Raw genomic sequence first — 22,076 nt, forward strand, 5'->3', positions numbered from 1 at the left:
CACCCCCCCCCCCCGCCCCTCCTCGGCCTTGCTTCCAACTTCTCCAGATTCCAAGAGACTGTGGCTCTACCCGCACTGGCCCCGCTGCCCACCCCCACCTGAAGATGGGGTGCCTACGGTTGGTTGCTTACACTCATGGCCAACTGCCTGCTGCCCTTGACCCTTTCTCCCCTGACATCCTGGGGCCTCCCCCTCCCCCCGCCTTGGTTCCAGTTAAATGCTTTTTGTCATGGCAAAGGGGCACGAGCTGAGGTTGAGCACCTCAGTCTACTATGTGGTGCCCTCATAGTTCACGGCAGGACAGTTGCCAGGGCACTGAATGGAGGGCTCAGGCTGGATGGGGTCTGATAGTGCTGAGCAGGGGCCAGAGTCTACTCTAGAACACTCCACTAATAGCAGTTAGGGACTAGGCTTCAGGTGACCCCTTTCGGGGGAATTGGGTCCAGGACAAGTGGTTCCTGCCCCCCCATCTGGGGTGGGTCCCAGAAGCTGTAAGCTCTCTGACCAAGTGCTCCTTTCTATGCCTGGGTGCTGGTTACTCCCCGGAAAGGCAGCAGGCTGGGGCATGACCTCACCTAACAACCCCAACCAAGGTGGGGCCACCCAGTGAAACCTGGACACAGCGTCAGCAGCACGCTGTCCCCTGAGGCAGCTTTGAACCAAACTGGGTCCTGAGTCCTGCTGGCTCTCCTCTAACAACTCTGCTGCCCATGATGGTCAGCACTGGGCCTCAGGGCACTCATGCTTTTGGAGCTGGCAGCCAGATGTGTGGTGGTGGAAGGATGAGGAAGAAAAACCTAGAGAGAAATGTTTGTTCAGTCCCCAAATATTGAGCACCTCTCTCTCAGCACTTGGCAGTGTCCTCGGAGCCAGGCTGGAGCTCTGACTAGACAGAAGAGGCCTGTCCATCAGGGAGCTGCCAACCTAGATGTCTTTCTGTGGCTGAGGAGTAGACAGATGAAGGAACAAGAAAATCCCACAGTGACACTGGATGTCCTGAGAGAGCTAACTAGCAGGGCTCCTCTGGCCAGGGTGGTCAGGAAAGTCCTCCTGGAGGAGGTGACCTTTGAGCTGAAGTCTGAATGAAGCAGTGGAATGAACCTTGAGAACTTGTGAGGGAACAGTGTCACAGGCAGGGAACAGCAGGTAGAGTGGGCCTGTGTGGGGAGGAGTTTGGTGTGCTGAGGGGTGGTAGGACAGTGGAAGAGGATAGATGGCAGTGACATAGCACCACTTTCCTGGGCTCAGGATCTGGATACTATGGCTGTTCACATGTCCCTTTGCCCAGTTAGGTACTTGGTGTCCATGTCACCTAGGATAGGACCTGCAGTGTTTTGGTGGTGGCTCCGTACCCAGGGCCCTGATAACAATAGCACTGGGGATGAGGAGCCAGGCGAGCAGGTAATGGGAAGTGTCCCTGGTGCTGGAGAGAATCCGCCCTCTGATAGGATCTTTGCTGTGGGGTGGAGGCAGGCAGACAGCGAGATGGTGTCCAGGTAGGGCTGTCCCTGAAGCTCTGATAAGATCCCATCTGTCTGGCGGGTGGAGAGGCCCAGCCAGGCGGGCATCTGCTCCTGCTCTGTCATTGGTTGCCAGCTTCAGCGAGTAGCGTTTGTTCTGGAGCCAAAGCCTCCAGGCAGAATCCAGGGAGGGAGTGCTCAGAGTGGCTGCCCCATGGGGCAGGTGGGCAGGGACCTGCCTGCCCCGGGAGCAGAGGGACCGTACCTGGCTCTTTCTGAAAAGCTGTGGGGGCCTGGCCCACGCACTGTCTGGGGTGGAGCCGCCAGGTTGATGTGAGGCTGGGATGGGGCTGCTGGAGGGGGCGCTGTGAGGGGGGCTGCTGGACACTCACTTAGCTCTTCTAGGTGATCAGAGCTTCCAGACCTCTGGTCCAGTGCCCAGGACCTCACATCCTCTTGCAGTAGCGGGCAGTCCCTTGCTGCAGACTTGGGAGGTTGCTGGAGGCTCAGTGGCTCCACAGTTGGGCAGGGCAGGGGCTCTCTGCATCCCTCTGCCTTGGGATGCTCTCTGGGCTTTACAGGGTCAGCGTGGGGGCGCTTTCTTGCTCACCACGTTCAGGCCCTCTAGGGAATGGGGTGGGTCTAGGTCCCCCTTGACCTTATTGCCTGTCAAATTTGTGAGTCCACCTGTTGGCCATTCCCCATCCTGTACCATACCATTTTGGGTCAAGGTGGGGGCTTGCTTTTGCAAACTCATTAGGGACTGAGTGTGGCCTGGAGCTGCTGTGACTTGGAGCCGGAGTCAGATGCCAGGACGTTGGCCCCAGGCTTCCTGGTTTATCTCTGCGGGCTGATTCTAGAGCTTAGGGTCCAGGGCCATGTGTAGGGCTGTGCCAGACACAGCGGGAGCACTCTGAGAGCTTGGGGCCACTGTCCCTCCCTGCTGCCACTGGGAAGATGGATGATGGCACCAGAGGGAACAGGCCTGACGGGAGGTGGAAGGCTGACTGTGGGGGGCTGCCTAGCCCTGACTGGGCAGCTGCTTTCAGAAAAAAGCAAACCAGAACCAGTAGCCCTGGGAGTTTTTCAAGGCAGTTTTTCTGGGTCTGCAGTGAGCATCGGGTCTTCCAGATTCCTCTCCTCATTTAAGAAGGGAGCTTGTGCTTTTTTAACCAATGGGGAAACTGAGGCACAGGAAAGTTAAGTGGCTTGTCCAGACTGCACAGCTGGCTGGATTCGCACTCCTGGCTGTGCTGGCTGCTGGCCACCTTGGATGAACCCAGGGGCCTGGTGGCTTCTCATAGATGTGTTTGGGAAGGGGCCTTCGGCGCCGGACCACAGCGGTGTCCAGCCTGCTAGTCCTCTTGGGAGCTCCAGGGAGCCAGCGCTTGCTCTGGTGACAAGGCAGTCCAGGAGGCAGGCAGTGGGGACAGAGCTGGGAAAACTGACCTCTCTCTGACTGCCGGAGCCCAGTTGGGCACGGCCAGTGGGGACTGGACCTTCCAAGAGCAAAAGTGGAAGGCTTGGGTTTGGGAGGGACAGACAAATTGAATGAACAGGAGGGCTGCTGAGAGTGGCACATGGAACTGGGGATCATTGCCCCTCTGGCCCTCTCCTGGTTTGTGTGTGCTCACTGTGGTGTCCCATCTGTTCCCTGTTAGGGACTCAACAGATTGGCCTCCAGGAGACTGATTAAGGCCTGGTGGCCGCAGGTCCAGCAGCATGCTTGTCTCAGGGCCCCATCCAGGCAGAGGCTAAGCTGATCCCCCAAATGCTACTGCACCTCCACCTAGTGATGCTGGAGACACGGGAAGCCACGTGGTTGACCAAGCCCTGTCCCTGAGGCTCCGTGGCCAAGAAGGCTTAGGTGGTAGCAGGCAGCCAGAGTTGTCCAGAGGACGGTAATCTGTCCCCAGACTGGCCTCCATTTCCCATCCTGAAACTTCTCATTCATTTCTGGCTACTCCTTGGATTTACTGTGTGACCTTAGTCCTATGGCTCACCCTCTCTGGATAAGTTTCTTTCCCATTTGTAAAATGAGGCTGTTAGACAGTCATTGCTAAGATCCCCCTGAGTCTGTGTTATCTACTGATGTGCCTGATTTGAAGTGACCCTGCTGGTACCCTCGTTTCCAGTTCCATATTGAGCTCAGCTTGGTGCCCACACTGGCTTCTGCATCCGCTGGACTCTATCTTCTGCCCCGCACCCAGGCTAGTCTCCCTGTAATTAACTCTTGCCCATGCTCAGAACATGGAGGTGCTGTTTGGCCCCACCAGACCCAGTGGCCTGTTGGGGCCCAGTCCCCACCCTCACAGATTGGCCCAGTTTTCCCAGTTTCAGGGTCAGGGTGAGACATCTACTCCCACAGCGGCCACCTCCAGCCGGCAGGCACATTCCTCAGGCTTATCTGGGGGCCCGCCCCACTGAACTCTGCCCTCCTACCCAGGAAGCAGGACCCAGAGGAGCGCTAAGTCCAGGGGCCTGGAGCTGGCCTGAGGGGCCTGGGAGGTGCTCCCCAGCTTTCCTCCCGTCTGGAGAGAGTCAGGTAGAGGACGGGTGGGGCAGGGGTTGGAGTCTGCGAGGCCCCTTGTCTTTAACCCCAGGGAGCGGGGTGTGGGCTTTGCTCAGCCGTCAGACCCTGGGCCCTGTCCTAGGACTACCCCCCCACCCGGGAGCGTTGTCCCTGGGGCTCAGCTGCCCTGGGAAGGGGTTTGTTCTGGCAAGTTGCCCCAAGTCTGCCCCAAAGTTGTAACAGGGAGAGGGCCAGTGGCCGGAGAGCTGTGGGGACGGAGGGACCCAGCTCCGGGTCCCAGCCCGGGTTGGGGGGAGCTCGTGGCCACCCTTCCTCCGCCCTCCTCCTCGGTGGGAGCAGGAGCCGGCCTGCCCAGGAAGGGGTTAACCGCCAGCCCCGCGCGAGGGAGGGACTGGGCTGGACCATTTTTTCGTGCTGCCTCCACCTCGGTTTTCCTGAATGGTTCTGTCGCCCTGGGGTGGGGAGGGAAGGGAAGGAAGAAGGGCGGAGGGAGGGAAGGAGGGAGGGAGGAGTGTGGGAAGAGGAAGGAAAAAAGAGAGCGAGCGAGACAGCGAGGGGAGAGAGATGTCACTGTCTCTGATCTCGCTGTCATCTGCGTTTGCAGCAGGCGCCGGGCACAGGAGCTGCTAGAACAATGCTGACGCGGGCGAGGTGAGGAGCGGCCCGACGACAGACGGGCGCCACGCCGGCTCCTCTGAACAGGTGACCCAGGTGATCGGAGGAGTCCAGACCCAGGCCACCTGGGCGTCCCTCCCCTGCCTCGGCCAGCCTAGCACCCCGGAGACGGCGGGACAGCCATGGCGACCAATTTCAACGACATCGTCAAGCAGGGCTATGTGAAGATGAAGAGCCGAAAGCTGGGGGTGAGCCCGCGGGCCCTGCCAGGGACGGGCGGGAGGCATGGCGTGTGTGTGCGCGCCGCCTGCCCGCCTGGGCATCGTGCGTTTGTGGTCTTGAGACTTCTCTCCGCGGGCTGCCTGGCATGTGCCACCCAGCTCGGCCCGCGGCAGCCCCCGCCCCTGCGCGGCTGGCTGGCATCCCAGCCGCTGGGCAGCTGTGGTGGCCGGTGGGCAGGTGGCTCCCGCTATTGTTGAAGTTGGGCCACAGCAGCAGCAGCAGAGCCGGGAGGGCGGGCTGAGCTGGATCCACTGCCTCGGCCCTGCTCTTCTTGCCCCTTGCCCCCCACCTCTGGGGGGCCTCTTTTCCTTAGAGCACCCCTTCCCCTGCCTCCCGCTGCTTTTCTCCTGTGAATATGTACATTTCAGGGTGTTTCTGATGGTAATGAAGTGTTTGGAAAGAAGAGTGCTTTGGGGGAACAGGGCCAGGAGAGCGAGGGGCAGAGCTGGCACTTACCTGGCCTGTACTTGAGAACTTATGGTAGGAGTTGGTGGTGGGCTTGGAGGGGCGGCAGATGAGGCTTCGAGGATGTGCACCAGTTCCCCCGAGCCTTGAGACCCGGCTGGGGAAGATCCCCTAGAAGGCATGAGCAGGGCCCCCAGGGACCCACTGAATGATCTTGGTGAGTCCAAGAGCTGCCTTTGCTCCCCTGCAGACCCTTCCCCACCTCCAGTGAAGGGGCTGGCAGCTGCCCCTCCCCAGCAGGAAGGAAAGCCCTGGTGACCCCAGTCACCGAGTCTGTTCTCCTCAGGACTCCGGTCCTTTCCTCCTCCCCCCCCCCCCCCNGGGAAGACCACAGGGATCAGGCCTCCCCGCCCCTCCACCAGCCAGTGCAGCTGCAGTTCCCCTCCCTGCTGCAGGGGGCAGTGCCACACCGCCCTGCCTGCAGCCTCAGCCTGAGTGGGGCAGAGGATGAGGAGGGGCCCAAGGATGTGGCACCTGCTTTCCAGCCTGGGTACCAGGTGGGAAGGGATGGCCTTGGGGAGGGGTGTAGCAGCCCTTCTTCCCCTCGTGGGCCTTTCAGGGCTGTGTTATGTGCTGGGCCAGTGTCCTCACTGCCATCAGGTGGGCCCTTGGTCCTGCAGGGCAGAGCTGGTGGCATGATTTGAATTTGAAGCCCAACTCCGAACGCAGCCTGGTGGGGACAGCCCTGGCAGCGTGGACCCCTGTGCTCTCCCTAGACAGGGATTCAGTCACTGACTTCAAGCACAGAACAAAGAGGCTGAGGCCTGGGTGGGGAGGCCAGGAAGGTGGAACCCAGCGTTAAACCCACTCCTCATTCCTGTGGCCTGGACCTCGCAGCCAGCTGGGCTGAAGCCTGTCTAGGGCAGAGGTTGCCCAGAAGGTGCTGGCCTTAGGGCGGCCACTTGGGGACAGTATCCGACCTGTTCCAAAAGGGGCCCTGGGAACCCAAGTGGACAGGTAGGCACCGCCAGGGAGAGGGGCTGGGAAGTGGGGTGTGGCCAGGTGTTTGGGTCACTCCTTTCCATGAATTCAGCTTCCCTCTGCAGACCCGAGCCTCACTCCCCAGCGTCAGCCTGCAGAGGTGAGGCGGAGACGCTGGAGGAGCTGGGAGCCCACCCCACTACCTGCTGGGCCTCCCTCCCTCCCCGGCAGAGCTGTGCAGAGTGCTTCTGAAGCGCTGATCAAAGGCCTGGGAGAAGTGGGAAGGAGCTCTCGAGTCAGGCTCCCTGGGGCGGTGTGAGTGTGTATCCTGTAACCAGGCAACCAGGGTGCTCAGGCCTCGGGCTGCTGCCCCTGGTGCTGCAGGCTGCGTGGGGCCCAGCCTGGCACGGTGTATCAGGGCCAGCAGCATGCACTCGCTGTCCATCCACTGTCCCTTCTTGTGGTTGTCCACTCGTTCAGCAGCTCTGGGAAGGAGGCACCAGGATTTGAGTGAGGATTCTTAGAATAAAACAATTTCTACCCTAAAGGAGCCTTGCAGCTAGATGCTCAGGGTGCTGTGCTAGGTGGATGGGCCAGGGGCTGAGCCAGGGTCAGCGTGCAGGGGCACTCATGCCTTCAAGTGTCCTGGGCAGGAGCCAGAAATGACCGGGCTCTAGGCACTTTCTGGGGACTACCTAGGCCCACTATGACCCTGCCTGCCAAGTCTCTGATGAATCCATGACTGATTATGGCTAGCGAAGGGGCAGGGCCTTGGGTTTGTGGCCCAGGCCCCCCGCTGGCCTCCCCTGCTTTGCACTGGGGCACCCTGTAGGTCCTTTCTGTTTGCCAGTGAGAACGGCATTGGGGATGCCCGGGGAACAGGCCTGTCAGGCTTCTGGACCTGTTGGAAGGAGCAGGCATCCCAGGCAGAGCTCCGTCCCATGGGGGAGGGGCCCCTGGAAGACGAGTCCATTCAGTAGCTCGTGTAGGTGGCTGTGGTCACCCCTCAAGGTGTCTGGTAGGTCAGTTTGTCCCTTTAACCCTGGAGAATGGTCAGCCCCTCTCCTGCCCCTTGGGAGGAGTTTCTAAAGCTCTGGAGGATTTAGGGGGAGTGGGACACAGGGCGTTGGCAGTGGTGAGACACAGGGAGGAAGCCTTGTGGGGAAGGCAGCATGATGGGGGTACCACTGGATTAGCTCTGCACCTTCACCTCCTGGGGCCTCTGGTTCCCCGAGGGAGCAGAGACGTAACCCTGATTCCTTATATTCCAGGGTTGGTATCAGGATGAGAAGAGGGTGAGGGAAAACTTTTGCGGACAAGAATGGTGGCACCAACACCAAGAGCCTGGCCTGGCTCCCAGAACAGGACCAGGGCAATTTGACCAGGGTCTCCCTGTCTTTGGAGACCATGTGGCTGGAGCCCTGGCAGCAATGGCCTGTGCAGTGGCTACCATGGGAGGCTCTGGGTCTCCACAGCCTGCTTTCAACCAGCACCACCATTTACCAGATGAGACTGTGTCGTGCCTCACTTTCCCCACCTGTAAATGGGGGTAATAGAACTGTCTTGGGAGTGACTCTGAAACTGGGAAGCGCTAATACAAAATGTATAAACAGGAACCACTTGGAAATGATGGCCCCCTCACAGTAAATGTGGAACAGCCTTCCAGAGCCAGGAGAGAATGGCTGTTTTTGCTATTTGGGGAGGGAGCCTCTCCCCAGGGAGGTGTCACACCAGTTACTACCGTGTCCAGGTTTTCTCAGGCTGAGGCTGCAGGCAGGGCGGTGTGGCACTGCCCCCTGCAGCAGGGAGGGGAACTGCAGCTGCACTGGCTGGTGGAGGGGCGGGGAGGCCTGATCCCTGTGGTCTTCCCCCCAGATCTACCGGAGGTGCTGGCTGGTGTTCCGGAAATCCTCCAGCAAGGGGCCCCAGCGGCTGGAGAAGTATCCGGATGAGAAGTCCGTGTGCCTCAGAGGCTGCCCCAAGGTGAGGGGCCAGGGCCTAGCTCCCCGCTCCTGTGAGCAGAGATGACCTACTGTTGGGAGGTTCAAGGACATCCTCCAGGCGGTGGGGGCAGGGGTGGGGGAGTGCTGTGGGGAAGCAGAGGGAGGTGCTCCAGCCTGGTAAGTCCCTATGGATGCCATCCTAGGTGACAGAGATCAGCAATGTGAAGTGTGTCACACGGCTCCCCAAGGAGACCAAGAGGCAGGCAGTGGCGATCATATTCACCGACGACTCCGCGCGCACCTTCACCTGCGACTCAGGTGAGGTCCCAGGCTGCAGACTCCTCTAGGCTCCCTGGACTGGTCATGGTCAGTGGTTCGGACAAGAGGCGGAGAGGGTGTGGCGGTGTGGGGTGTCTGAGGGACAGGCGGGCATACAGGGGTCATGGCCTTGCCCTCCTTGCCTTGCAAGGTGGGGTAACTGAGGGTCAAGGCGGATGGGGTGGGCTGCTGGGGACCCTGAGCTGGCAGCATGAAGAGGTGCCATTTTCTCTAGAGCTGGAGGCAGAAGAATGGTACAAGACACTGTCTGTGGAGTGTCTGGGGTCACGGCTCAATGACATCAGTCTGGGAGAGCCTGACCTCCTGGCCCCAGGGGTGCAGTGCGAGCAGACAGGTGAGCCCTGGCCCTGGGGGGTGGGGGTGGGCGGCAGGAGGCGCCTCCTGTGGCAGCTCCACGCCACTTGCCTCTCCTGCTGCAGATCGCTTCAACGTCTTCCTGTTGCCCTGCCCCAACCTCGATGTGTACGGCGAGTGCAAGCTGCAGATCACCCACGAAAACATCTACCTCTGGGACACACACAACCCCCGCGTGAAGCTCGTCTCGTGGCCCCTCTGCTCATTGCGCCGCTATGGCCGGGATGCCACACGCTTTACCTTCGAGGCTGGCCGGTAGGACCCTCTTGCCTCCCCACCCTGCACCACTATCATCATGATAGACCTCTTCTGCATCAGGCACTGTGCTAGGAGCTTTGTTTACTTATCAGCATAACAATCCAATGGGGAATGTGGTTTCCCATTATGCAGATGAAGAAGTTGAGGCTCAGAGAAGCAACTCACCCAGGGCAGGCAGGGCGGGCGAGACTGTACCAGAGGTCTAACTGCCTGGGCTCAGATCCAGTGCTGGCACCGGCACTTATTTGTGATCGTGCACTTGGGTCCTGGCTTCCTCATCTGTCTCCTGGGATAGTAAAGTATCTAACTTCATAAAATTTTAGTGAGGATGGAGTAGCCCCAGACTGGAACCCAAAACATTCTGTATGATCCTCTGTATCATCTTGGTTGTTATTCAGCTTCTATATGCTTCAGTTTCCTCATCTGTAAAAACCATTTAAGGAAACACAAAATGAGAGGGGAGATCAGAGGGTGGTGGTGGGGAAACGGAATGGGTTAATCCTGTGAAGCATTTAGACCTCCAGCTGGCGCACAGAAAATGGCACATGTGTGCTATGTGGCCAGGCTCTGGGAGCAGAGCCCCCTGCTTCCCAGAGGGCCCGGTGTGGCCACCGCTGGCGTGCAGGAGAGCCTGAGAAAGCACAGGGTCTCCACCACCTTGCCACCTGTGTCCTCAGGATGTGTGACGCTGGGGAAGGGCTCTACACCTTTCAGACACAGGAGGGGGAGCAGATATACCAGCGGGTCCACAGTGCCACCCTGGCCATCGCCGAGCAGCACAAGCGGGTCCTGCTGGAGATGGAGAAGAATGTGAGGGTGAGGCAGTGGGTATCAGCCCAGGGTGCAGGGGAGGCTGGGGGCAGGGGTGGGCAGGCCTGAGTGCCTGGGGTCTGCCAGCCAAGTCTCTAGCCGGGTGTGCTCAGTCAACAGGCAGGGTCTTGGGCTGGCTACTCAGGGGTAGAGCAAGCCACTGCCTGCAGAGCTGACGGAAGGGACCCCTCTGCCCCTCAGCTGCTGAACAAGGGCACTGAACACTACTCATATCCCTGCACACCCACTACCATGCTGCCCCGCAGTGCCTACTGGCACCACATCACGGGTTCCCAGAACATAGCCGAAGACTCCAGCTATGCAGGTGAGTTGCTTCCGTGTCCCACCCCCATGGAGGGCACATCTTGTGACCTGGATCTGAGTTCTGAGCCAGTTTCTATACCCACAGGTGAGGCGTACGGGGCAGCCCAGGCCAGCTCAGAAACGGACCTTCTCGACAGATTCATCCTGCTAAAGCCAAAGCCCAGCCAGGGGGACAGTAGCGAGGCAAAGACCCCTTCCCAGTGACAGCAGGGCTGGCAGGCACCAATGACTGTTGGGGGCTGCCTGTTGCAGGACAGACTACAGCCTACTGTGGATGGCCTCAAGAGGCTGTTGGCCAAGACCTGGAGAAAGGGAGCAAGCTGTTCCCTCCCTGCCCCCGAGGGTGAGGCTGGACCAAGGCAAAGCGCTGGCCACACCACCTGAGCATGTGAGGGGCCGGAGCCACCATGGACTATATCCTGTTGATGATTTTAATATTTATGGCTTATGACATATTCTATATTAAGATTTTCCCCCTGTCCCTTCCTGCCAACACATACATTTTTAATCCCATGACCAGGCCATGGTCAAGGCTGTTATAAAGATTATGAGGGCAGCTGTTTGCCTGTCCTTTGTGGTACAGCCCTCCTGCTGCCAGGACCTGCTTGAATTGCCAGGGCCAGAGGAGGGGGACAATCAGAACTCAAGGCTGGCATTGCTTGCTGACTTTTCCCAAGCAGCCTAGTGGCCAAGACAGCAGGTGGCTTCTCTGTTCCTTTGGGCCTGTAGTGGCACAGGAAGGATCTGAACTTCCAGAATGCCACTTAGCAGCCTTGCACTTGGAGTTTTAAGCAGAGGTGACATCTGGTTGATGCCTCAGGTGAAAAATCTGGTTTTAAAATGTAATTTCTGCACAGGCTCCTTCCTGCTTAGCAGGATGAGAAGAGGTCCTCAGGGTAGGGGTGCTTATTACCTCAGCCAGGTGGAGGATGGCTGGGGCCCGTTCCTGCCCCAGGGCCAGGCCAGGCGGCTGCGGCAGGACTGCTGTGGGGAGCACCCCTGCTGCCCTCTCATTGACTGGGGTACAGTGCCCCAGGAGAGGGAGACCCTCTGCCATGGGTTTGGCCACCCTATGCCAGAGCACTCAAACCACCACTTCCCCATTTCTCTTCCCCACATGGTGCTGAGGCTCCCTGCTGAAATGCAATTAAAGCAATTGATTTTCTAGTGCTGGTATTTATTGACTACCGTTGCAGAAGGGCTATCTTTCTATTCACATCAAACCTTTGGTTGCGTGGTTTTTGTTTATTGTTTTTTAATACTTTAGGGTTCAGATTTGTGGGAACAGACCTTCTTGTAAATAACCACTATTACGTTTGTGGCAGGAGAATGCTAAAGCAAGAGGACCCCTCCCAAAGGAGCCCTAGAGACAGGGAGGTGGCACAGCCAGCTCAGCTCTGATGTGACCCAGGGAATGACCACCCAGAGTAAGCTAGTCTGCAGCGGGAACTGGGGTCCACAGGACTGGGTCTGGTGGTAAAGCTGGCTGGCTCAGCTAGTGGCACGATGACGCATGAAGGAGATTATGTTGTGCTCTTTATTGCCAAAAATAAAAACTTTTAAAAAAGACAACTACTGTTAATCAATAAATACCCCTTCCTTTCTAGACTGAACTCTGGTTTTCTCCAGGCTGCCTCATTAACTGCTTTGGGTAGGCTCCTACCTGAAGACAGCGCTAGGGGGCCAGGGCCAGAACCTTCATTAAGGAGAAATGAAACAGGTGGAAGGGGCCTTTGCTTCTGCGGTCCCCCACACCAAGCAAAAGGATCAGGCTGTTGGCGGGGAAAGTGTTCAAACAGCATGTTTATTTGTGGAGGGAGGGGACAGCCAGAGTCTATCCTAAAGGATTACTTTCCAAATTAGGAACACCCAGGAATTTGAGGTGCCAGTAGCCTGGCTCTGGGGAAAGAGTCAGGAGCATTTATCACCTGCCTAAATGAAGGTTCTAGCACTCAATCTTAACACCGAAAACCTAAGCTCCAGCTGTGAAAATCCCTTCTTGTTGGATGGAAAGGGTATTAAGGAGCTGCAATGACCAGGAGGAGTCCAGCTCAGTGGTTCTCAGAGGGGAAGCAGTATGCCCCCTACTGGGGTGCTAGGAAATGGGATGGGAGGGATGTTCTGGGTGCTGGGGAATACCACTGGGCCTTAACAAATAGGGCCAGGCATGCTAACTGTCTAGTAAAAACTGTCCTACCCTAAATTCCAGTGGCATCCCTGGTAATCTGCAGCCCCCCTCTGGCGGGCACTGATGGCCTGTCATGAGGCTTGAATAGCAGTCCAGAGACCCCAAACCAGAAGGTGTCAAAGACCTGAAACCCAATTACTATCTGGAATCCCCACTTTTGCTGAAATAGGTGAGCTGAAGCTAGTTTATGGTCAGCACATCACTTTGGATCTCGTGGCTTAACTGAGTCTGTAAATCACTCAGCTTCTTCTTTAATCCAGAGAGAGCTGAGAGAACAATGGTTTCAGGGCGCAGAGAACCACAGGACTCCACGTTGTAGTAAAACCTAAAAAGCAAGAATCCAGTGAGAGCCCTGGATGCAGGCTGGCCAGCCCGCCCCATCTCGGCCAGGGACTACCCTTCCTCTGAGTCTCGACTTTGTTCCCATAAGGAACTTGACTTTAGCACTGGCTGACCTCCCTTCATCTAAAACCTCTTATGCAGAGTGGTCCAAACTCTTTGCAGGCCCTCAAGGAGGCTAACGTTACTTCAAGATGCATTGTGAGACTCCCGAAACAACCATGTATGTTCTACACTGCGGAAAAAGTGGAAAACCAAATAAGCAATGAATCTGTGCTACAGCCCCATATATTCTGCACTGTAGCACTGTGGCCAGTTTCTGCCTTGAACTTGGACCTGCACAGCCTTTTCTTTGGAAGCTCAAGGCAGAATAGGAACAGCTTGGGTCAGCGGAGAGTTCCTCTTTCTCATGGTTACCAAAAAGGGCTTGGGATGTGCACATATCACAGGCTGTTGGGCAGCTGGGGCCTCCCTCAGCTATGGGAACTATGATGTGAGGGAGCGGGACTGCCTAACGCAGCCTGTACCCACATCCCGGAAAGGACCAGGGTCTTACCTTTCTGGCTTGCCATTGGGGTCATAGGGAGCCTGTGACTCATCCTCATCCAGCTCTGAGTATTCACTCTTTGGCCTGAGGTCAAACACAGGTCAATAAGGCAGCTGCTTTTGCTCTTTGACCTTCACAGCCAGCCAACCCTTTCTCGCTCACTAGCAGTTGTGTCCACCCCCGCTCTAGCCCTAAATGCCCACCTTCATTTCTGAAAGGAACATACCATTCCTCAGGCTTGGGGTACACTGTATGCCTCAGGGCATTGTCGGGATCATATTCAAAAGCCACCCCTGCAGTGGGGTTCCACTTGGCATGTTCCTTGCCAAAGCCCTTTTTGGCATAGGCTCGAAGCCTCAGCTCCTGGCCCTTTCTCAGCTTGACGATGAGGATGTCTGCAAGGAGACATGTGAGTTAGTCAAGGACCAGGAGAGGTAAATTTGGCCTGGAGTGCGATCAGAAGACAACACACACACACACACACACACACACACAGAAAAACAGAACCAAGTCACAAGGAGACCTGGCGGCACGAGAGGCTGCCCCTCTGGCCCATGTGGTGACAGCTCAGGAAAATGTCTGCACACTCCTCCAGCCCCTTACCATCCTGCTCCACGTAGTCGTTGGGGTCATTATCTCGGTTCCGGGATGTCACCTGCGTTGGAGCCCAAACAGAAGCATCTATTAGCCTCTCCCCCGCCAGGTGCCCCTCTGGCAGCCATCTCCCAGCACCTCCAGCCTACAATCTGTCAAGCAGGGAAATGACACCTGAGAAAGTGGTGGCAGAGGTGCCGCCAGGGATTCCACTCCACTTTATGCTCCTGTAATACCGTTTAGTCAAAATAATCCCATGGCCTTTACAGGTTCCTCAGGTGACAGGGCACAAGGCACCAATCCTGTTCTGCCTAAGAATCCAGAATCAGCACTTCCAGGTGTCAGGTTAAAGAAGACAGGGCACAGGAAGGTCAATGACTCGCTAGGATCCACTCCAACCTGGCCCATGTGGAGCCACCACAAGAACAAAACCCTGGGGAGGGAGGATGTGCTCAGGCACTGACCGGAATGACCCGGGGGCTGTTGGAGATGAGGTCTCGGGATGTGACGTGCCGCGTCTGGTCTTCATTGCACCTCACGTCCAGGGTGAACTCCACAGAGCACTCAGGGCAGAATTCCTCACACGTGCAGTCCTGAGGTAGGAAGAGAAGGAGGAATATGTGTGTGGTGAGCCGGTGAACCCCACCAGACTCCCTGCTTCTAATATCCACTGCCTTTAAATTTCTTCATCTAAAAACAATGGGTTGACCAGTCTCCAGGCTTTCTGGGCTGTGACAATCTGCTACTCCACTCCGTTGCTCAACTTTCCAGCCAACCCATGCACACTGACACCAGCTTCCTCCGCACCCATGCCGCCAGGCAGCACAGGGACACAAACTGCTAACCGCCCTCTGGCCTGAGTACCTTCCTCAGAGGACTAAGGCTGTTAGGGAAAGGATGCTCCATGTGCAGTGGTTCAGCTTGCTTCGGACTAGGAAGACCAGCTTGGGAATGAAACCATTTAAAATATAACAAGCCAAAGAAGAAAAGAAAAAAGCACTTTTCAAGTTTTAGCTACTGACCTATTTTTAAAGAACCTCATGACATTTCATGCATACACAAAAAAGAGAGGTGAGTAAAATAAACTGATGTCATGTAACTATCACTCAGTTCCTGTAAATGTCAATATTTTGACATTTTTTTTTTTTTGGTACCAGGGATTGAGCTCAGGGGCACTCGACTACTGAGCCACATCCTCGGCCTTATTTTGTATTTTATTTAGAGACAGGGTCTCACTGGGTTGCTTAGCACCTTACTTTTGCTGAGGCTAGCTCTGAACTCGCAATCCTCCTGCCTCAGCCTCCTGAACCACTGGGATTTCAGGCATGTGCCACTGTGCTCAGCAATATTTTGCCATTCTTTAAATAAGTCACTCTTGAAACCACCTATTCCTATGTTAGGGACTTCCTGCAGCAATTTAACTCTGGGCAAGAAGAAACTCAGGAGAACACAATCACAAAAACCATTCTCCCCCTCACATCAGTGAGAAAAACCCAACACAATTTGATGTTTCAAGATGATGAGGAAGAAGAAATAATTAGGGCTCCCATCTAGGTACTCTGCAGTCGTATACAGATGGGGCAGGAAGGCAACTCAGACCTTTGGACTGGATCCCTCTTAAAGATGTGAAAGGGAAGAATCAAAATATATTCAGGAAGATAAAATATGAAAAGGAACTCAACCTGAAAAATAAAAGTATACCAAAAAGGAGTTTGTTCAAGATGGAAAAAAGACCATAGAGCTAAGATAACCAAATGCAAAGACTAAAAAGCTCTACCAAGTAAATCTTTTTTATGTATATATTTTTTCGTTTGGGGTAGACACAACATCTTTATTTTATTTTTATGTGGTGCTGAGGATCGAAACCATTGCCTCACACATGCTAGGTGAGCACTCTACCACTGAGCCACAACCCCAGCCCCCAAGTAAATCTTGACAATGTCACAACCCACATACACATACAAATAGTAAAGAATATATTGGGGATAGCTAGAAAAATATGAATATATACTTTATATAAATATTATATAACTAATGCTAATTTTCTTGGGCACAATAACAGGGTAATTATATAAGAAAATACCATTCTTAGAAAAAGTGTCTGAAGGGGCTGGAGACATAGCTCAGTTGGTAGAGTGCTTGCCTCACATGTATAAGGCCCTGGGTTCAATCCCCAGCACCACCAAAAAAAAAAAAAAAAAAAAGAAGTGTCTGAAAAGTATTTAGGTGATATATGGATCAGATGTCTGTAACTTACTTTCCAATAGTTCATCAAAAAAAAACACCAGATATGAAAATAAGTGAATGTAGCAAACTATTAACAACTGATAACTACAGACAAAAGATAAAAGAATGTTTAATATTTTTTCCCCAAATTTTCTGTAGATTTTTAGAAAAAGATGAGCTGAAAAAAACCTATACCATCTTTGTTCAATAAATATAACACTGGAAGAAAATTTAATGGAAGGAATTGCTAGGCCATAGGACATGTGCTGGGAGCCACTAGCCAAATAGGTATGACAATTTCCTTGCCAGCGTACCCCATGTTGCAGTGACATTGAATGTAGGTGACCTTGCTCAAGGACCAAGGCGGATTAGGGCGTTCCCGGTTTAGGTTCCAGGTTTAAGATTATTCCTGCTGGGAATAGGGCGTATCCTGCTGCCTGAGTTCCCCTTGAGTTCTCAGAGTTTTTTTTTTGAGAGATAGAAGCCCAGTGAAGGTGGATTTGGGCAGAGAACGTGGATTTCCCCAGAACGTGATTGTAGACGGCTGGTGTGAGTTCGGGAATAAAGAGTTGCTGTTTGAATCTACAAGCTGTGTGGTGGCTCGTGATTGTGTGCCCAGCCAGACTGCGGCAGACATGCATATCTTTATGCAAGACATTGCCAAATTATTTGTAATTGTGGTACAACTATCTCCACCAACATCCATGTTTTATTTCTTAAAAACAAGTCTTGGCAGGCCATGGTGATGCACCCCTATAATCCCAGCGACTTGGGAGGCTGAGGTAGAAGGATCACAAGTTTGAGGTCAGCCTCAGCAATTTAGTGAGAGCCTAAGCAACTTAGCGAGACCTTGTCTCAAAATAAAAAATAAAAAAGTCTGGGGATGTGGCTCAGTGGTCAAGTGTCCCTGGGTTCAATTTCCAGTTCCAACAAAGCAACAACAAAAGTCTTGGCTAGGGGTAGTCCTTGCCTAGCACGTGGGGGCCACTGGGGTCAGTGTCCAGTTTGTCTGTCTCTCTCTCTGTCACACATACACACAAAAGCAAGTTGTTAAGTGCACTATGTTATTAGCTTCATATTTTTCTGTGTGCTTCAATATTCCTCTTAAAAAAAAAAAACTATGTTGGGGCTGGGGATGTGGCTCAGCGGTAGAGCACTCGCCTAACACGTGTGAGGCCCTGAGTTCGATCCTCAACACCACATAAAAATAAAAAGATATTGTGCCCAACTACAACTAAAAAATAAATATTTTTTAAAAACTATGTTACGGGGCTGGGGATGTGGCTCAAGCGGTAGTGCGCTCGCCGGGCATGCGTGTGGCCCGGGTTCGATCCTCAGCACCACATACAAACAAAGATGTTGTGTCCTCCGAAAACTGAAAAATAAACATTGAAATCCTCTCTCAAAAAAAAAAAAAATTATGTTACAAGATGTATCAAATTAACTACAACAAAAACAAGAACCCCCCCCCCCCAAAAAAAAAACCACAATAAAACAAAAACACAAACACATGCCCTTGGAAACAGAGAATGAGCTGATTCAAGGATCACCAAAGCCACCAAGAAAGCATACTCAGACTGTTATCTAATGCAGCCCCATAAAAACATGGAGGAAACCTAATCTCCCACTTTTTCCTGATAACATCATCAAAGAACAAACCTGACCTGGAGCCAGGGATCCTACCCTGGTCATGTTAACCAGCATCACCTACAGGAAGAGGCATGGATCTGGCAGGCACCAGTTAGTTATGTGAGTGCCTCGGGTGCTATTCTTCTGGGCAGCTCCCACTCCCTCTGTACTCCTTATCTTCACCACAACCTTCTGCTGCCTCCCTTTAGGCTGCCAGGCCTCCACCCTGGGAAGACACACTTTGGAAGGAAAGAAGGAAGGAAGGAACCCACTGTTCAGCATAAATGGACATTCTGATGGATATGCCCTCTTGTGTGGCTAACAAGACACCTCATGCCCTGGGTACCTCTCATCAATCTGAGTTCCATCAGAACCAAGAACCTGGACGTACTTCAGGCTTTAGACGACATTTTCACATGTCTTTCTAAAATATCAACCTAAAAGCAAGAGGTCAGAAAAGATCCCTCAGAGAGCTGAAGCTTCTCCCCTACTCCACAGTCAACCCATTACACACTTACCCGGGAGTACTGCAGCTTGTCCACAATGTCATCACTAGTGAGGGGAATTAGTCCTGTAAGACACAGAAAAGCCCTTTAAACAAGACCCAACAGCTGGACATGGTAGCACACTCCTATAGCCCAGCTACTCAGGAGCCTGAGGCAGGAGGATCACAAGTTCTAGACCAGCTGGGCAACTTAGCAAGACCCTGTCTCAAAATTAAAAAACAGAAAAGGGCTGGGCAATGTATGCTCAGTGGTACAGAGTTCCCTAATTCAATCCCCAGTTCTGGGGAAAACAAACAAACAAACAAACAAACAAAAAAACACCCAACAGGAATGCCAACCCAAGAACCTAAATTCCCCTTGAGGGGCTCCTATGACACCAGGCATAGTACTCTCCCTTCACCCTCCCAACACCAGCACTCACCAAGCCTGTGAGCAATGAACTCATCATGAAGGACTGAAGAATTGGCATCAATCTGAACCCAGTCAATAGCTAAAAAAAAAAAAATGAAGAGTAGTTAAGTCACCAACTTCATCAGAGATTCAAACAGTGTGCTCAAGATTCAGAAATCACCTGATGCTTCTAAATTGCAGACTCCTGAGCCAGGCTGCCAGAGGCTGATTCCACAGCACCAGAGCCTAGGAATCTGCATTTTAACAAGAACTACACACCCCATACTCCACCTCACTGCCCAGGTGATAATGCAGGGGGTTGACACTCACCTAAAGAATATAAAAGGAATGGGAACATATCATTGAGCTGAATATTTCTGTGAGAAGCCAACCCGTGCCAACACCAAATCCAAAAACTATTGGGGCACTTAAAAATTATGGAAAATGGACTGGGGTTGTGGATCAGTGGTAAAGCACTTGCCTCACACATGTGAGGCACTGGGTTCGATACTCAGCACCACATAAAAATAAAGGCATTGTGTCCATCTACAACTGAAAATATTTTTTAAAATGTGGAAAATTTCACAGAAATAACAGACTTATGGTCATATGTCATTTTATGATACAATGACCAGATCACCCAATTTAGAACTTCACTATCTCTCAATGGATAGATGTTTACTGAATTTCTTCAGTGGGTAAGGCACAGTCCTATCAACAATGAGGTGGATGAGGAAGGGCTGTACTCTCAAACAAGCTTGACTTAAACACAACTGTCCTCACATATACATCTGCACATGATTAAGTCAAGAAGTAAAACAGCATTGCAGCCCAACTGTTACTAGGGCACGGCCACTAGTTACAGAGTGTCCTGCTACACTTCCTCAACCCAAGCAAGGACCATGACCCAAGCTTTTCTGCTTCTTTACTCTCCTATCCCCATTCCCTGAAATGTCTTTACCTCTACTGCCCCCCACCTCCATACAGGTTAAAATCCTGGCCTAAAAACCAAGACTTCTCTGCTCTTCCTATTACAGCTATGATCAATTGCTCCCTTTGAACTGCTTTCACAAGCCACCAGAGCTCCCTTAAGTCACCTCTCACATGTTGCCTTGTGACATGTGCATGTCTTGTCTCTACTTCAACCTTTGAAAATGCCCAAGGCCAGGGTCTTGAGACCCTTTGCATTTCTAGTGTGGGTGCTCAATGTCATTCGTAAAACCAAATTTGTGGGAAAAGCAGCATTTAGACCCAGAAGTACATCATGAAGTACAACTCTCTTTACTCAGGATGAAACACAGCCAGGGGCTGCAGGGATTAGGCAGGGGGAGGACCAGCAGTCCAGGCTGAGCTGATAACTTGACTGGGAGTGGTGATGTGAATGAACTAAAAATTTTCTTGTTCTATAATCATTTGATCTGTTTATTTCCTTAAAAGCCTGAACACTTGAAGCAGCAACTATGACTCATATTTCCTTTTTTGGGCCCATTTTCTTTGAGCTGACACTTAGAATCTACTTGTTGAATTTTACATACGCATGGTCAGTGTATAAAACACTTGCAGCAGAGTGGCTGGATCCCAACCAGAGACACGTTTTCCCTCCACTAAGTGCCAGCTTCACTGTGGCTTTGCTTCTCTTGTCCTGACCACAGTCTACCTTACACCAATGTTGTGTAAGGATTCGTTTTTCCCCCCTGCAACTTCACTGTGAGCTCCAAGAAGGCTGAAACGCTGTTCCTCACAGCTCTGCACCTCCAGTGCTTGGAACCATGCCTGGCACTTACATGCTCTATATATGCAGCGGAAGAACAGATCATTAGAAAAGGCTCAGTGATCGCAAAGCACTTACAGATGACCTCACTTGATCCTTGCTAGAAGCCGGTAAGGCGCACCAGTGTCTGAACGTTGCAGATGAGGACTACCTGCAGCATGCGGAAGCTGAATAACTTGCCCTCTTACCTTCTCTGGTTTGCACAGACGGTAAGTAAAAACAGTACTGGAACCCAAGCCGGCCTACGCTCCTCACCCAGAGGGTAAGGGTTGGCCTAACTGACCCGAGGGAGCCAGGAAGGCCAGCAGTGACCACGGGATCAAGGGCACAGGGCCTGATCAAGTCTCCAGCACTGCCGTCTTCTCAGCACCCCCAATGCCAGACCCACCCGAGGACCGGAGGCAGGAGCCCCAGGTGGGCGGAGGGAATGGGGGCGGGAATGGCGGTTCTGGCAACCAGGGGGTCGCTTACCTATTATGGGCACCTCGGCGATGAAGACCCTCCGAATGGAATTGGCCACTCTGAAGGAGAAAACCCCGAGCGGCGTGAGGGTGCCGCTGCCGCGACAGGCCGGCCCCGCGCGCAGGCTCCCAAGCGCAAGCCCTGGCACCGGGCGGCTCAGGAAGGTCCCTCCCTCCCCCCGCTCCAGAGCCGCCAACCTCGCCCCTCCGCGGCCTTACGCCAGGTCCGTGTTCTCAATGATGAACTTGACGTTCTCGTCGGTGAGCTCCGTGATCCGCACCGTGGGCTGGTTGGCGTACGGCATTGCGCCACGCGTCCAGCCGGCCCCCGCGACAGCTACGCCGCGCCTGCGCCGACTCCGCCACCGGAAGTCGGTCAGCGCGGCCTCTGCCCCCTTTGTCGAGGCTCGCGCGCAGCGCCACCTGCTGCTCGGAGGCCGAAACCACCCCGGGTCCGCGTTTTCGAATCCCATCTGTTCCTAAGTACATCAGGTTCAACCATCGTGGAAGGTAATGTGGCAAAACTTGAGCATGTTTTTGACTCAACAATGAACTAGCTGGTGGCACGCGCCTGTAATCCCAGAGGCTTGGGAGGCTGAATCAGGAGGATTGAAAGTTTGAGGCCAGCCTCAGCTACTTGGTGAGACCCTACCTCAAAAAAAAAAAAAAAAAAAGGGCTAGGGATATATGTTGCTCAGTGGTACACTGGGTTCAATCTCCAGTACCAACTTTTTAAAAAATAAACTTCTAAGAATTCATACTGCAGAAAAATTTGCAGTTGTAAAAATATGTACAGGGTTATTCGTGGCAGTATTGTAATGGCAAAAATATTCACTACACAGTAATTTTTGAGAGACTTGGTTAAATAGACACACATAGGAATACTATGAAGCTTTAAAAAGAATTAAGTAAGCTTGGTACACCTATGGAAAAATAATGTGTGTATACTTGAGCTAAGTGTGCTTGAAAGATAGGCATATACCCTTTCCTGTTGGCCCTTTAAGTTGGGATCATGCACTTCAGAAAACAGCAGGAAGATACAATGCATCTAATTTTTTTTCTTCTTTGTGGTCCTGGGAACTGAATGCAGGGGAACTCTTTGAGTAACATTTCCAGTACTA

General features: G+C 53.3%; 2 protein-coding genes across 7 annotated transcripts; one reads left to right on the top strand and one right to left on the bottom strand.

Annotated features, from left to right (window-relative positions):
* The first annotated feature begins 3,133 nt into the window (after positions 1–3,133).
* Dok4 (docking protein 4) lies at positions 3,134–11,469 on the top strand. Of its 6 annotated transcripts, XM_015488673.2 has the most exons (9): positions 5,834–7,294; positions 7,548–7,825; positions 8,152–8,259; positions 8,423–8,537; positions 8,773–8,892; positions 8,978–9,167; positions 9,848–9,986; positions 10,182–10,305; positions 10,390–11,469. In XM_015488673.2, the coding sequence occupies exons 2-9, from the start codon at positions 7,820–7,822 to the stop codon at positions 10,506–10,508; spliced, it is 921 nt and encodes a 306-aa protein (XP_015344159.1). In that variant the 5' UTR covers positions 5,834–7,294; positions 7,548–7,819; the 3' UTR covers positions 10,509–11,469. The 6 variants fall into 6 exon arrangements, with proteins under 6 accessions (XP_048648085.1, XP_048648086.1, XP_048648088.1 ...); XM_048792128.1 differs by lacking the exons at positions 5,834–7,294; positions 7,548–7,825 and adding exons at positions 3,134–4,005; positions 4,598–4,856 and having other exon boundaries at positions 10,182–11,469; XM_048792129.1 differs by lacking the exons at positions 5,834–7,294; positions 7,548–7,825 and adding exons at positions 3,134–4,005; positions 4,601–4,856 and having other exon boundaries at positions 10,182–11,469.
* Positions 11,470–12,089: 620 nt separating this feature from the next.
* Polr2c (RNA polymerase II subunit C) lies at positions 12,090–21,335 on the bottom strand. The gene is made up of 9 exons (XM_015488670.2): positions 21,175–21,335; positions 20,966–21,015; positions 18,755–18,823; positions 18,346–18,398; positions 14,437–14,565; positions 13,982–14,033; positions 13,605–13,773; positions 13,388–13,462; positions 12,090–12,817 (listed from the first exon to the last, which is right to left on the bottom strand). The coding sequence occupies exons 1-9, from the start codon at positions 21,258–21,260 to the stop codon at positions 12,673–12,675; spliced, it is 828 nt and encodes a 275-aa protein (XP_015344156.2). The 5' UTR covers positions 21,261–21,335; the 3' UTR covers positions 12,090–12,672.
* Between the last annotated feature and the right edge of the window lie 741 nt (positions 21,336–22,076).

Source organism: Marmota marmota, unplaced genomic scaffold (assembly GCF_001458135.2).
Source record: "Marmota marmota marmota unplaced genomic scaffold, marMar, whole genome shotgun sequence".
Lineage (NCBI taxonomy): Eukaryota > Metazoa > Chordata > Mammalia > Rodentia > Sciuridae > Marmota > Marmota marmota.

Excerpts from the sequence above, each read along its gene's own strand:
- Polr2c (XM_015488670.2), bottom strand. The coding sequence starts at position 21,260 with ATGCCGTACGCCAACCAGCCCACGGTGCGGATCACGGAGCTCACCGAC. Across the intron at positions 13,774-13,981 it reads CGACTACGTGGAGCAGGATG|ACATCCTCATCGTCAAGCTG; the intron begins GTAAGGGGCTGG and ends GTCTCCTTGCAG. Across the intron at positions 13,463-13,604 it reads TACCCCAAGCCTGAGGAATG|GCCAAAGAGTGAATACTCAG; the intron begins GTATGTTCCTTT and ends GTTTGACCTCAG.
- Dok4 (XM_048792128.1), top strand. The coding sequence starts at position 4,791 with ATGGCGACCAATTTCAACGACATCGTCAAGCAGGGCTATGTGAAGATG. Across the intron at positions 8,538-8,772 it reads CACCTTCACCTGCGACTCAG|AGCTGGAGGCAGAAGAATGG; the intron begins GTGAGGTCCCAG and ends CATTTTCTCTAG. Across the intron at positions 9,987-10,181 it reads AGATGGAGAAGAATGTGAGG|CTGCTGAACAAGGGCACTGA; the intron begins GTGAGGCAGTGG and ends TCTGCCCCTCAG.